The sequence below is a fragment of the Pholcus phalangioides genome, unplaced genomic scaffold (genome assembly GCF_987345545.1).
Source record: "Pholcus phalangioides strain wild (caught in Gottingen) unplaced genomic scaffold, Ppha-v1.0 ptg000004l_1, whole genome shotgun sequence".
Lineage (NCBI taxonomy): Eukaryota > Metazoa > Arthropoda > Arachnida > Araneae > Pholcidae > Pholcus > Pholcus phalangioides.
Genome location: NW_028301597.1, coordinates 3782099 through 3796858, shown reverse-complemented (window position 1 = coordinate 3796858; position 14760 = coordinate 3782099). Strand labels below are relative to the sequence as shown.

Below are 14760 nucleotides of genomic sequence, written 5' to 3'. Positions count from 1 at the left end.
CTCAGGAGTGCTTTTTCAAAAAAAAGAAAAAAATTTCCACTGCAAGCAGCAAAAATTGTTATAGTTGATCGTCATTATGTCAAATCCAGATGTTTCATGAAAAAAAATTTCATTCTGTGAGTAAAAGAGCAAGTCTGCAGAATTACAAATGCCAGTTTAGCAACTTTGCCAAATAACGAGTGTCAAATCACAAACATCATGGCGAATCTTTCAAAATTCTTTCCCATTTTGCAACAATTTCTTGCAGAGTATAAAAAGATTGAAAACTTATAGAAAGTTTTTAGCCTATTCAAACTGCTGCTGTTCCAAACAGCAAATAGTAAGAAGAAAAACTTATCTTAAATAGACTGGTGTGAAAAATGTTGACAGCCGCTCTTTCAAACAAGGTATCAAAAGCCTGATACACCAAAAAAAAAAACAAAAGCTGATGTGGATAGTAAAATATAGTGCAGTTTTTTTTAAAAAAAGGAGTGGGGGGGGGAGGGGGGTAACAAAATTATTCTTGTAAGTTAATTTCGCTGCTCCGAAATGGACTTTGTCACTTCCCACCCTTGCTCTTATGTGGGAAACCATCTTGAAATCATAGAAAGGTGGTGGTGTCATTGGGAATATCTTTAATGATAGACAACATTTGTTATGAGCCCACGCCGTAGCAACCATTCTACCATTCTATTACAAAAACCGGCAGGTTAAGTCCAAAATGTTTTCATAGAACAATTGTCGTATGTTTTACATTTGATATAACTTATACCCTCCCAACTATAATGTCCATTTTCGACAAAACAAAAGGGGGGGGGGGGGTTCGTTCAGATAACTATATTTCAAAACCTTCACTATTCTGATTTACTGAAGGGGGCCTTAGACAAAAAAATATTAGTTTTGAAATTTTTTGTTTTATTTAGATTCTAAATTGAAATCATGCATGATTGAAATCTTGGTTATTTTCATGCATTAAAAAAAATTTTTTTTTCAATTTACAGATTGTCACTGCATCTTACACAGATCTTCAAGATTACACATATTATTTTGTGCCAGCGCCATGGCTATCTGTGAAATTGTTGCGATTACTTCAGAATTATCCTCCACCAGGTTCTAATTTGAAAATTTTAATTTTTAACTGTTAAATAGTCTGTTTCCCATAAGGAACACATATTTTATAATTTTTTCTTTTAAGAAGATTCTCTTCACCTTCTGAAAGCATGCAATTCCAAATTAAATTTAAGGAAAAAAGTTTCCTATTATGGTAAATATTTTTCTTGCCCATATTAAAAAAAACTTGTTATTGATTTGAAAAATTTATAAACAAAAATTTTAACTATATTGAATAGCAAGTATAGACAAAACCTGCTGGGCCTGAGAAATTGAAGAAAAATTATTTCTCAAGAAGAGTGGTCCCGAACCATGACTTTCAGACTTTTCTTGCACTGACTTTTCAATGCAGAAAAAAGCACTACCATGAATTCAGAGTTTTATGTCATTTTTAAACTCGCTTACCAATTAAATTAAAAAAATTCTTGGGTGCCAATGTTTTCTCATCACCCAGGATTTATCAAATGGCGCTGTGGTTGTCTAGTGATCATGGTGACGATGAACTCTCATCACAAAGGACATGAGTTCAAATCCCATCGTCGCCTCAGTGGTGGTTGGCTGAAGTTGGTCTTCTGTGGTTCCCAACTTTCAGGAGCGAATCTGATCTCCCCTTTAAAGTCTTGCCACAGAGCAACAGGCCTACAATGATACAATTACTCAATGATTGCATTTCACTCATAGTAAGAAAAATTGATGGTAGATGGCAGCACTACCTATAACTAGCATTACACTGTAACAAACTTTACGTTAGGTTCACAATGTATACACATACATTCGAACATTCACTAATTTGTTAGAAATTCCGCAGAGGAATGTGGACGAGGTGCATGTGTGGTTAAGTAGGATTTATCAAACACTTGACAAACTCTTTGAATAGTCTTTATTGCCTTGAGAAAATGTAAACCATATCATTCCATTGCTGGAGTTCTGGGTGACATGCAGGTATTTGTGTAAAACTGACTTCAAGTTGTTTGTTATCTGGCTTCAATTCTGGAATGTGTAAGGTTGTAATATTAAACTTCCAAATATAATCTATGAATTTAAATATTAATATGTATATAAATAGTGTCACAAAAATTAGAATATTTGTTTTTATAACAGAAAAATAATTCTTGTAAAATATAATAGCCTGCGAGACATATAATCTCTGAGACATTATTTTACTTAGCTTGCATTTGCACACTTTCATTTGCTTAGTGCTGTGTAGAAAAACTTCATTTCGCCTTGAAATTTGTTACATAAAGTTTCAACCAGTAATAAAATGTTCTTACTGAATTTCAACAGAGGATCCTGGAGTAAGAGGTCGTTTGACTGAGTGCCTTGAGACTATTTTGAATAAGGCCCAAGAACCACCTAAATCAAAGAAAGTTCAACATTCAAATGCCAAAAATGCTGTTCTTTTTGAAGCCATCAGTCTAATAATTCACATGGACAGGTTTGTCACATTCTCTTAGTGTAAAATGTTCTGATGTTGGGAAAAAAAATTGCTTACACATAATTGTATTGGTCAATTTCCAGTGTTATTCTCTATACATTTTCTTCTAGTGTATTTTTTTCATTTTCAATTATTCGAGTTTTATTTCTCTACATTTGTTCTTGTTCCCTTTCACTTATGTAAAAGCAAGAGGTGGTTAAATATTTATCCAACTTTGTTTTTTTTTCTGTTTTTTTTGCCTCTAAAGCCTAAATAGATACCTACATGGATTCTTATGGTGCATTTGGAATGTTTTTGCCATCTATTTTCTAAATTAGTGATGAATATAGAAATTTTGCATTTTTGTATCATGCATTTGAAGTTTTCAACATATGTTACTGTTTATTATTTATGTTCATTAATTTTCGGATAAGTTACAAAATGTTATTTTAGCATCAGTCTTTAAATAATTATAAATTATGTAAACTTTTAATACTAAACCATGTGCAGTTGATTTTCCATAATAAAGTATTTCTTGTTTTCTTTAGCGAGCCTAATCTTTTAGTCAGAGCATGTAACCAGCTTGGTCAGTTCCTTCAGCACAGAGAAACGAACTTGAGGTATTTTTAATGAAGAATTTCATTTTAAGCTATTAAATTTGAAAGTTTTTTTTAATATTACAGTATTTTGAATAGAAATTCAATTTTCAAAAATTACTAAGCTATTGTGAATTTCTGAAATAGGTATCTTGCACTGGAAAGCATGTGTCTATTGGCAACATCAGAATTTTCTCATGAGGCAGTCAAAAAACATCAAGAGACTATAATAAATGCTTTAAAGGTTGGTAATTTTTAATTAAAATACAACTGCATATGAATATAATGCATTACTGCTTATGCATGTGATTCTAAAATTCTTTTTGGTTCATTTTTAATGTTTGAACGTTAAAATATTTCAGACAGAAAGAGATGTGAGCGTTAGGCAAAGAGCAGTTGATTTATTGTATGCAATGTGTGACAAAAGCAATGCGGAAGAAATTGTTGGAGAGATGCTGTCATACCTTGAAACTGCTGATTATTCTATCAGAGAAGAAATGGTAAGCGAGCATTTGTGCATGCGAGAGGAAGAGATTTGTTTCCTAATTATCTTCAGATTACTCAGCAGCTTTGCAATATCAGCCTTTTTGTTAAATTCTTTGTATTTGTGAGATTGGTTGTGACATTAAGTCTGCAGCCAAGACAGGGATTTTTAATTATAGACTGGCTTTATTTTTTCTAATTGGTCTGGTTTAGTGTAAAAAAAATTGCTTTCACACTAAGCAATAAAATTAAGTAAATGCTGATGCTGGCAAAATTTATATGTACAGAGTTGCCAACCGCTATGGATTGTCTGTAGTTTCTACGGACGGCCACAATACACTACGGAGCTACCGGAGACACTCTCAATACTACGTTAATTGGTTTAAAAAAAATCGGGTCCTTGAGTTTCTTGCCGTATTTTTTTTTTAAATTACATCAATCTTTACTATAACGCTGAAATCGTATACACGTGAGAGAAATTGAGAGAAGACAAACTCGGAGCGATCTATTTTGTCTGTGCGTGGAAGGTAATCTGTAAAGCTGTGTCTAAACCCGCCGCTCCACTTCATGCCCAAATGTGCAAAAACTTGGTTGTTTTTTTTTGTCAAAACCACCCCACCCTGGGGGGGGGGGCTAAAAACATGTTTTTCAGTGGTTCAAATCGCCAACTTCAAGGCGCAAATGCAAGCCTATCTCCACATTAAAAAGTCTTGCCAGAGAGAGCAACAGGCCTGCAACGATTAATTATTCAATCATTACACTTCACTCATAGCTAGAAAAGCTGGTGGCAGATGGCAGCACTACACATAACAGCATTACACAGAAACAAATTTCATGTCAGGTTTCACTACACGTACACGCACATTCCCGCATGTACCAATTCGTTAGAGGTTCCACAGAGGAATATGGACGAGGTACATGTGGTTTAGTAGTGGTTCAGATCGCCATGTCCAAACCCAGCTCTATTTGCATAGTACATGGTCGAGCTTGTGAAACTTGTGTCGGAAATGTTTCGTTGTAGGTGCTGGTATAAAGAGGGGGGGGGGTCTAAGCGTGCTAGACGTCTGTATATACGGCCCACAAGGGTGTAGGTAGGTTGGGATTGCATTAAATGTTCATGAGTTATTAAGGGACGCTGTGACCTCGGAATGTGGCTTCGGGGGGGTCATGTGGCCTTAGCCTTCTAGGTTCCAGTGCCAGTGAGGTGTTGTATTTAATAAACTTTAAATTAAAATTTAAAAAAAAATTTAAGTATTTTTTTTATTGTACTATTATTATGGTTGTCCTGGGGATAACCCCCCCCCCCCCTCATGGCAAAGCTGTACATTCATCACTGCTGACAAGCTTCAAGCCAATGTTGGCATGTCTTGCAACTATGCAGTGTATTTGTATTATTGATAAAAATATTACTCTTTTTTAAATAGTTTGTACTGTAGTTCAATTTCACTAATTCAAATTAATTCTTAGGTATTGAAAGTTGCCATTCTGGCTGAAAAATATGCTTCTGATTATACATGGTACGTAGATGTGATACTGAATCTGATACGAATAGCTGGTGACTACGTCAGTGAGGAGGTAAGAATTCAATTAATAGGAATCAATTTATAGGAAGTCTTTTCTAAAACTGGAAATTCCCCCCCCCCCTTTTTTTAATAGTACAGTTGTACCTCTTTTTATATGATTAGTCGACTTTAAACAATTATTTTAAAAAATGGAAATATGAAAAGTGAGATGAATTCTGCACGAGTGAAATTGGAATTAGGGTTGGAATTTTTTCCTGAATTGTTTTGAAAAAAAATTATTAAACAAATCTCACAAATTTATATTAAATGTATAATGGATGTACACTGTGTGAGATATGAAGAGAATTAAATGGTCTGGTCTATTGTGCGTTGATTTGCACTTTTATAAAATGGGAAATGATTACTGTCTTTCGATCTTTTGTTACATACAGGTTCCCGTGTACCATAATTTCCTGTATAATGTGTGGATTATACATTAAAAATATTTCTTTTTATTACAATTTGTGTCAACATTTTTACCCATTTGTTTTTTGAAAGATTGATGGGCTCTAACAAAGAACTTAAATTAGGGGGTCTTCAACGTTTTATGCTCGAGGGCCACAGAAAAAAATTTGTCGCATTCCGCGGGCCACTCATTAGCGGCATGGGGGAGTGCCTCCCAAAGACAATCACAAACTAAATATATTTCGTAATATTTTTCAAAATTTGAACACAATTAATTAACATTTCAATTAATTTTAACAAATATTAATTTTGAATAATTTAAAAAAAAATTCAAATTATAGTGTCGAAAAATACCTTTTTTGCTATATACATTTATTACTTGAAAATGCTTTTGAAAGTTGGTGAATCTAAATTTTTCTCAGATTTTTTTGTGCCTCCAATCAATCTCGGTGTATCCCACCCCCGCCAAAGGTTGATCCTACGTACGCTCAGATGGGACAAATTATGTTGAAGTGTATGGTGTGATTTCCTTTGTGTTAAAGGCCTTATTAAGAAATTAAATGCTATACACTGATCAGCCTGTCCTTATTATAAGTATAAATGAAGCTGTGGGTGACTTTTTTTTTTTTGTCAATCTTTGTTTTACCCTATTTTTGAATGATATTGCGTGGTTGAAGACCCCTAGCTTAAATCATGTCATTTTTCACGTACAAAGTTTTTTTTAGCTCTTGTGAGTGGGGTTTGAGTGTTTCATACATATTTCTTTGAACCTCTATCTCTATGTTCAAGATATATTTTAAAATATATCATGTATGGGGCCATTCAAGTATTACGTAAGCAGATTTTCAGCCATTTTTAACCCTCCCTCTCCCCCGTCAGCAAAATTTCGTCAGCAGCTTAGAATATTTCATATCTTCAAAAAAGGGTGGTTGATGACGTAAGCAACCTTCAAACCCCCCCCCCCCCCCCGTCATCAAAAGTCAGCAAATCCGAAACCCCTCCCTTCTCGATGCTGACGTAATACTTGAATGACCCCTATTTAATATGTAAGCTCACTTTCAGCATTAAAAACGTAAGAATCAAACTTCATGCTGATTTTCAAACTTGTTTCACAGGTTTCAGTGATCGTTAAAATAAATGTTGTATTTTTGCTGTATCACAATCGTGAAAAGAGCGAAAGATGTCTGTATATCTCGAATCCCTCGGGAGAATCTTCGGATTTCAAGAGTTGGCACGTCTGTACATATATTCAACTCGTAGATTTATCGTTTTTCATATCTTTTCTTTAATTTTGTTGCAGGTTTGGTATAGAGTAATTCAAATTGTTATTAATAGAGAAGATGTGCAAGGATATGCTGCAAAGACTGTTTTTGAAGTGAGTGTTTTGATAAAAGATACACAAGAGGAATTTCTTTATCCAAAATAGAGAAGGGGGACGAGTCTTTTTTTTATAGTAAATGCTTTTGTGGAGCTATTATTATTACTAAACCACAGTAGTTGTATATATTCCAGTGAGGATTTTATAACAATTCACTGCATGCCAGAGAAAATTATGTGTGTATGTGATGTATTTTTGATGTGCTCCTATCTTCCACATTAGAAATAGTAGGTGACTGTATTTTGTTTTGTAAGTGGATGATCTGCCTTTTTGCAAAGAGGCTGTCTTTTTTTGAAGGGAGACCTGCTTATGTTTGCTCCTTAAATTTGAAAAACCAACTTCAAACAACCATCACTGTGCTATTTAAAGAATCGAATCTGAGTTCTTGGGACGACACATGATTGCAGAGCTGTAAAAAAATGAGATGTATAGGACAAAATTCTTTTTCACTATACTCTCACGTGGACTGAAACACAATTTTACTAATAGACCTAGATCTTTCCTATTTTAACATCAGGATTTCAAAAAAGGATTTTTCTAATGTTGATATTTCAGTAGTGAATTGAATGTTATTCTTGAATGTTAAATTTTTAAAATTTTTACTTTTGAAAGCATTATTCAATGCATCCAATTTGAATATTCGAAATTGTAGATTAGCTTTTTAATGATAAATGATTATTCCATTAATTATAAGCCTCCATAGTTTGCTTAGAAAACTTTACATCATTAATTACAGTCCAACTTAATATGTAATGAGTTGTGTTCATGTACTTATAAATTTGCGAACAGTATTCTACAATGAACTATATGTTCCACTGTATATTCAGATCAATTAAAATATTGATTAAATTCAGATTTTAACCCCTTCACTTACAAAATATTTGCTAGAAATTTGTAAGATCTCTTTGATGAATGGGCGATAAATATGGTAACCTTGTCTTAACCTAACCACATATTTGAGAAAAGTTGAGGGGGAAAAAACAATGGAAGGAAAACAGTAATAGATAAGTACAGATAAGAGGGGATATAGGTAATAAAGTAGGGATACGAAGTGGATTTCTCTTTTCACCCTCACCCAACCTGTTCTCTTTTGCTCTTATAAGTATATAGTAGAAGGGTACATCATATGTGGGGAAAAAGGTCATTAGTAATTTTATAGAAATAAAAGCAACTTCGTAGGTTTCGACAAAGCCTCTGGATGATAGAGAGGAAAGAAATCAGCTTGTTTTTGTATTTATTTCACAGGTGTTTTGGATGCAATATTTTATCCTTGATCGTAAAATGATTATCTTACTCGGGCATTAATATAGGCTCCTGAAAATAATTTTATGGAAAATTTATTTATTGTATTGCATAACCCTGTCCTGATTAATTTGCTTCTAAATTGTAATATTTTAACTTTTTGATAATGAAATTAATTTATCGTTTTTACACTAACATCACTGTTTCATTCAACTATGATTTAGGCCCTGCAAGCCCCTGCATGTCATGAGAATATGGTCAAGGTAGCAGGGTACATTTTAGGAGAATTTGGCAACCTGATTGCTGGAGATCAAAGGTCAAGGTAACCATATCTTCAACATAATAAGGCTCTACTGATTGTTTTGAAATGAGATTCTTGATGCCTGTTTTATCTTTCAGATGTATTATTTGAGTAAAAAATATATAGACATGTAAATATACATAACCTTGAATTACAAAACAGTTACTGGTACGTAGAAACTACGGACAGCCACAATAAACTACGGAGCTACAGGAGATACTCTCAATACTACGGAAATCTGTAAAAAAAATTGGGTCTTTGAATTTCGTGCAGTTACTAATTTTTTTTTTTTTTAATTGCATCAATCTTTACCATAACAATAAATTCGTATATGCGTGTGAGAGTTTGAGAGAAGACGAAAAAAGAGTCTCGTAGAGCCAATTTGTTTTGTCTATGTGAGGAAGGCAATCTGTAAAGCTGGGTCTAAACTCGCCACTATGCCCAAATGCTCAAAAACTGGCCCATGCTGTGAGACAAAAAACAGGTTTTTGAGTGACTCAGCATGGCGGGTCTGGACCCAGCTTCATATGCGTAGCAGGGTTTAAGCTACGGTCGCATTTTTTGCAAAATGCGAAAAAAGTAGTAGTCACTTTTGCAAAAATGCGTACAGGTGGTACGCAACGAGTAGACATCCAACCATCAATTATTACATTAGGGGTCATTCAAGTATTACGTCAGCATCGGGGGGGGGGGAGTTTCGGATTTGCTGAATTCTGATGGGGGGGGGGGGGGTTGAAGGTTGCTTGCATCATCAACCACCCTTTTTGAAGATATGAAATATTCTAAGCTGCTGACTTAATTTTGCTGACAAGGGGGGAGGGGTAAAAAATGGCTAAAAATCTGCTGACATAATACTTGAATGGCCCCTTAGCATCGTAGCATTTTGCTAAAGCTTTCCCCCCCCCCCCATTTTCGCTTTTTTGCGAAAGGAATTTTTTATCGATCTTAAACCCTGATGCGTAGTGCATGTTCGAGCTTATGGACCTTATGTCAGAAAGAGTATTTCGTCATAGGTGCTGTAGGAGCTGCTCTGATATGAAGAAAACGGCTATTAAGGGGTGGGGGTATAGGGTTGATATATATATATATATATATATATATATATATATATATATCCGTCCGTATATACGGTCCACAAGGGTGTACACAGGTTGGGATTGCATTGAATATTCATGAATTATTAGGGACTCTGTGACCTCAAAGTTGCTTTTGGGGGGGGGGGGTCATCTGGCCTGAGCCTTCTAGGTTCCAGTGCCAACGAGGTCCTGTATTTAATGTATGTTCAATTAAAAATGTTTAAGAAAATTTAAATTTCTGAGACTTTTTATTGTACTATGATAGTTTTCCTAGGGGGGTAACACCCCCCCCCCCCAAGGCAAGACAACATTCATCATTATTGACAAGCTTCACAAGAATGTTGGTATGTCTAAAAATATTTAAATTATTCACTTCCCTTTCTCTAATTTAAGTTGGTGAACGAATATAGACTAGAATCCTGTTAATTAGAACATCTTGTGTGTGTGAAAGGTGTGTAGAAGAGGGGGAAAACTGATTTTTCACACATACATAAGGCCATTATAGGCAGTAAAAGCTTGCTTGAATTAATGTTAATTGAAATTAAATTTTATTATGGGTTTTTGATTGACCCAAGGGATCCAGGGACATGTCCTTGTGTATAGCTGCCAACTGAAGGGCACAACCAAGCATATTGTAATATTTATAATACACACTTCCACTTTATGCTTTAAAAAATATAGGTGTTGCCACATGTTCTGTAAATTAAATCATTGTAAACTTGTACAGAGTTGACGCTTATGACTTTGAGAGTATAAACTTTTGACTATGATCAAAAACATAGGCTAAATATCTTAATGTTTAGCTGTAGCAATTCTGCTCAAGATCATATATTATTATAATTCTCAATCTGAAACTTTCCATCTTTATTTTATTTTACCCTATGATTAAAAACTGTTTTATTTACTTTTCACAGCCCTCTAATTCAATTCCAACTGCTACATTCTAAATACCATCTGTGTCCTGCACCAACAAGAGCTTTGTTGCTCACCACATACATAAAGTTCATCAATCTCTTTCCTGAAATAAAGAATGAAATACAAGGGGTAAGTTTTTTTCTTTCCTCCGCATTTTTTAGCTAGATCTATAATATTTCAATGATGTAACTCAGTTAACAACAAAATTTTGATTTATTATCGTACTTGAAGCATTGGAGAAATCAAAGAAATTAGCTAGCTTTATATGTGAAATTTTTTGCATCAATATTTAACCCTATAGTGCATACTGTTGCTGATTGGCAACATCTACTTTAAATGTTTCTTTTCCCATTGCCAATTGGCAACTTCATGTTTGAGACTTTCATTATTCCCATTTTGTTTTATTCAAAAGCCATTGATGGCAGTAAAACTCCTCCATTAAAAGAAATGTAAATCTTCTGTAACCTGTCAAAAAAGTAAATCATGCACTATAGGGTCGAAAAGATTTATTTGCAATTTTTTTTTTACGTTCAAGTTTGCAACCCAATTTTTTTTCATTCTATAGTTGGAATCACAAAGAAGGTAGTTATGTATTTGGGAAGTAATAATATTTATATACTTCAATACATTTATTTTATATGTGATTTTGCGTCCTCTTTAAGACCCTATATAAGGAGTACAATTCGGAATAGATTTTTTTAAATATTTTTCCTGGCTTTCTATATGCTTAATTATGGAAAAAAATATCAGCTCAAAATAAAAAATCGTGCATTGTAGGGTTAACTAAGAGTCAATGTATTCATTACAGATTCTGAAGAGTGACAATAATATCAGAAGTGCTGATGCAGAATTACAGCAGAGAACTGTGGAATACTTACAATTAAGCAATATTGCAACTACTGATGTTTTAGTAAGTATGACTTGTTTCCTCTTATGTTCACAAATTATGAGCTCTATAGCAAAAAGTAATTGCAACCTTTAAAACTTTTTTTTTTACTTTTTGAAGTACTAATGTATTCCTGTAATATACCTTTTTGAAAAACGCTCAGTAAAATATATTTATAAAAAAAAATGGAAGCCGCTGACTCTTTTTAAATATGTTAGTGCAAAATTTTATTGTATATTTTTGGTGATTTTCGCAACTGAGATATTTGACCAATCTGTACTTATGTATTATTGGAAACCTGCTTGGTGAGAAAGTAATGTTTGGTCGCCATGGCGATAATCTTAGCATATAATTGCCAAATATGGAGTCTTTGTCTCGTTTACTAAAGTTTCTTTTTTCAGTTTAAAATTTGTTGTTTTAACTTTCATTTGTTATTTTGATATTTTTTAAATAGGTTTAACACAGTGATAAAATTGAGACAAATGATGAAGCAATCGGCCACTCTTTCTTAAAAAAGCTGAATCTTCGATTAGGCTTAGCTGTGAATGGGTTACAATCTTTGTCGACATATGAATATATGCACGACCTTGACCAACACAAAAAAGGGTTTTTAATTTTTTCATTGCCAACGTGGGATATATGGCTATACCTAGTACAGTGAAACCTGAGGGTTTTGCCATCTCCTCCCCCCCCCCCCTGCTCGTAAAGAATAATCCGAGAGATACAGATAATCCATGCTGTTCAAGGAAAAAAGGGAAATTTTCATATCAGCCTTAAGCTTAATGCTTAAACAAGCATCGTTTTTGCTCCGTATGATAAAATGTGGGGAGAACTATTTAAGGATTTGGATTGTGGTATTTTACCATCACGATGGTTTTGCACTTGTGAAAAATAGATTTTTTTTTGTATTTTGTGAGAAACAATCACAATACTATCACAAAAACATGAAATACTTTCAAATTTTATTATAAACGGCTGAATGCCATTTTTGCTCTGCAAATAAGGAACTCGCTAAGCATTTCACGATTGATCAAACTCAATTTTAAATTGACATATTTTAATTTACTCGCATGAAGAAAGCTGTAAATCTGCTGCAGATGGTCATACAGAGTATAGATATATTACGTTGGAAGAAAAATATCAACCAGTGAGCTGTGGTTTGTTAAATTGTCAAACATGCTGACCTCGATCAATCATAATTGATTTAGTAATATCACATTCCAGAAAGCCGAATAATTTTAACAGACCACTGCCAAAATTATTTATACATTGTAATAATCAAAGGCAGGGGAAGGCAAACATAATTTAAATTATTCCTTGGTTCTTAGGAATCAAGGCACAAATTGTCATTTCGCTGAACTATCATGCAGGAAACATCACTTGTGATGAAATTTATGCTGAAATATGTGAATTGAACAATGAAATTCACTTAAAGTAAACACTCATTACGTGCGCAAACCTCTATCCCACTCAAATAACAATAATAAACACCAGTAACACCATCACAGGCCACTAAAAATAAAAAATCTTGAATGCATGCCTGTGATTGGCTATATGAAAGGGAAAAAATTCCCTACATTTTCCTCTTTTGTCATGTGGTCTCAAGCATACTTCTCACAGATTGAGGCACGATTCTTTTTTTCCAGTATCCGTGAAACGATCCGAGAGAACCGGTAGTTGTCACACAGATTATTCTTTATAAGCAGGGGGGGGGGGATGGTAGGCCCCGTCTAAGACACTGTATGAGACGGAAACCTGTCTTAAACGGAATCAAAATATGGTTCGTTCAGTGATTAGTGCTTTGATTTGCACCTTTATAAAACGGAATATTATTTCAGTCCCTTGACATTCCGTCTCGTACAGGTTTCACTGTAGTTGTATTTGGTTAGCTTCATGTGACGTCATCAACTCAAAAATGGACTTGTCACAAAAGTGAAATGATTGATCTGACTGTGATGTCACTCAATAGTTACAATTCATTTTTAATGTATTTAATTTCATATATTACATTTATATACATACTTATATGTATAATAAATTGTATATTATGAGCGTGGCAGTACGGGGTGACGCTCCCATAGGATTGTGACATTTGTTTCTTGTGTGAATCGATATAAAGATAATCACTAGTGATAGCCGTGGCTGTTCCTGTCTCGCCACGTTCAATGTTTGAGGTTGACTCTATGAAATTATAACCTTCGGGGGACTGTCCACCAAACATGACGATACAAGTGTGGTCCCGTAGGGCCACAACTGTAAGAAGTGACGACTACTGTCACAATAGTGAGATAACAAATTTGTGTTGTGGAAGGTAAATGTTTCTCTTTATACTAAGGTGCAGATGGCTAATCTATGAAATTACTTAGATCCCAAAAATAGAGGGGATTTCTCAAACATGATAAATGTGGGCAGACAGTTGAGAAATATTTTATCAATGCTTTGGAAGTCAAAGCTGTCTTTTGACATAGGTTATTGGCAAATATGACCGCGTTTCCTAATCGTCAATTATAATAATAAATTTTGAGAATAAAGAGATGAAAATCCTTGATTATTATATAGACTATTTGTGATCAACGCCATGATTCTGGTTGTCATTAGGGTTGCCACAAGTATTACTGTTCTATGTATCATGTGATCCTGTCAGGTTATTGGCATATCGTCAACATGGCGATCACAAGGTTAATGGAATGTCTTTTTCTGTGAAAAATCGCGTGGTTTGGCTCAGGTTTCTGATAATGTGTAAGTACTGACCAATCTTTGACTAAGTTTTCATATTCAGTCGAGTCTCTATATAGTGCAATCAATTATTCCATTGAAAATTCATTTAAAGAGAAATAATTCTTTATGTAGAAGAAATTTAAAATTAGTGTTCCAGTAAAAACATCATTAAGTGGATAAATTTAAAAGTGAATTTTATTATAGCCTGATATATGTGTGTGCACGCATGCTAGGGAGGTTTTCACACTTATCCAAATTCAGTACAAAAAATCAATATAAAATGGACTTTTGAAAATATTGTAGGGATTTTTCACTAGTAAAATTGTAGGAATTTAGCCTCCTTTGCAAGAACATGACATCGTGCAACCCATCAGCGATTAGCACCAAGTCGTCAATTATTGCCAAGCAGTAGGTTAAAATTACCTGTCATTACTACTCTCAAATCAAATCTCGCAAACAAAGAAATCGCTATTAGGCCCAAAAAACTAGACATACAACCTCAATGGAAACATGGGTCAGGACCGCAACGAGGGAGTGGCAGGTGGTTCTGGTCCAGAGTGCCAGAATGGGCATTGAATTCACCCTTTAACTGCTCTTTAACATTATACTGAAATGCATCAAAATATGTGCTTGTCCCGGATGACAAAGTATATAGTTGCGGCCCTGCACTTGGTCAAAGCAGATAAATTTCAATT

The 14760-nt window shown here is 34.2% G+C and overlaps 1 protein-coding gene across 1 annotated transcript in view; it reads left to right on the top strand.

Moving 5' to 3' along the window:
• AP-2alpha (adaptor protein complex 2, subunit alpha) overlaps positions 1–14760 on the top strand; it is a 45401-nt gene that overhangs the window by 20532 nt on the left and 10109 nt on the right. Inside the window, exons 8-17 of the mRNA XM_089255565.1 lie at positions 981–1089; positions 2374–2524; positions 3052–3123; positions 3247–3343; positions 3462–3599; positions 5050–5157; positions 6850–6924; positions 8394–8491; positions 10461–10590; positions 11270–11371. Of these exons, the coding sequence (XP_089111691.1) occupies positions 981–1089; positions 2374–2524; positions 3052–3123; positions 3247–3343; positions 3462–3599; positions 5050–5157; positions 6850–6924; positions 8394–8491; positions 10461–10590; positions 11270–11371 (1080 nt within the window). The remainder of the gene's footprint in view (positions 1–980; positions 1090–2373; positions 2525–3051; positions 3124–3246; positions 3344–3461; positions 3600–5049; positions 5158–6849; positions 6925–8393; positions 8492–10460; positions 10591–11269; positions 11372–14760) is intronic.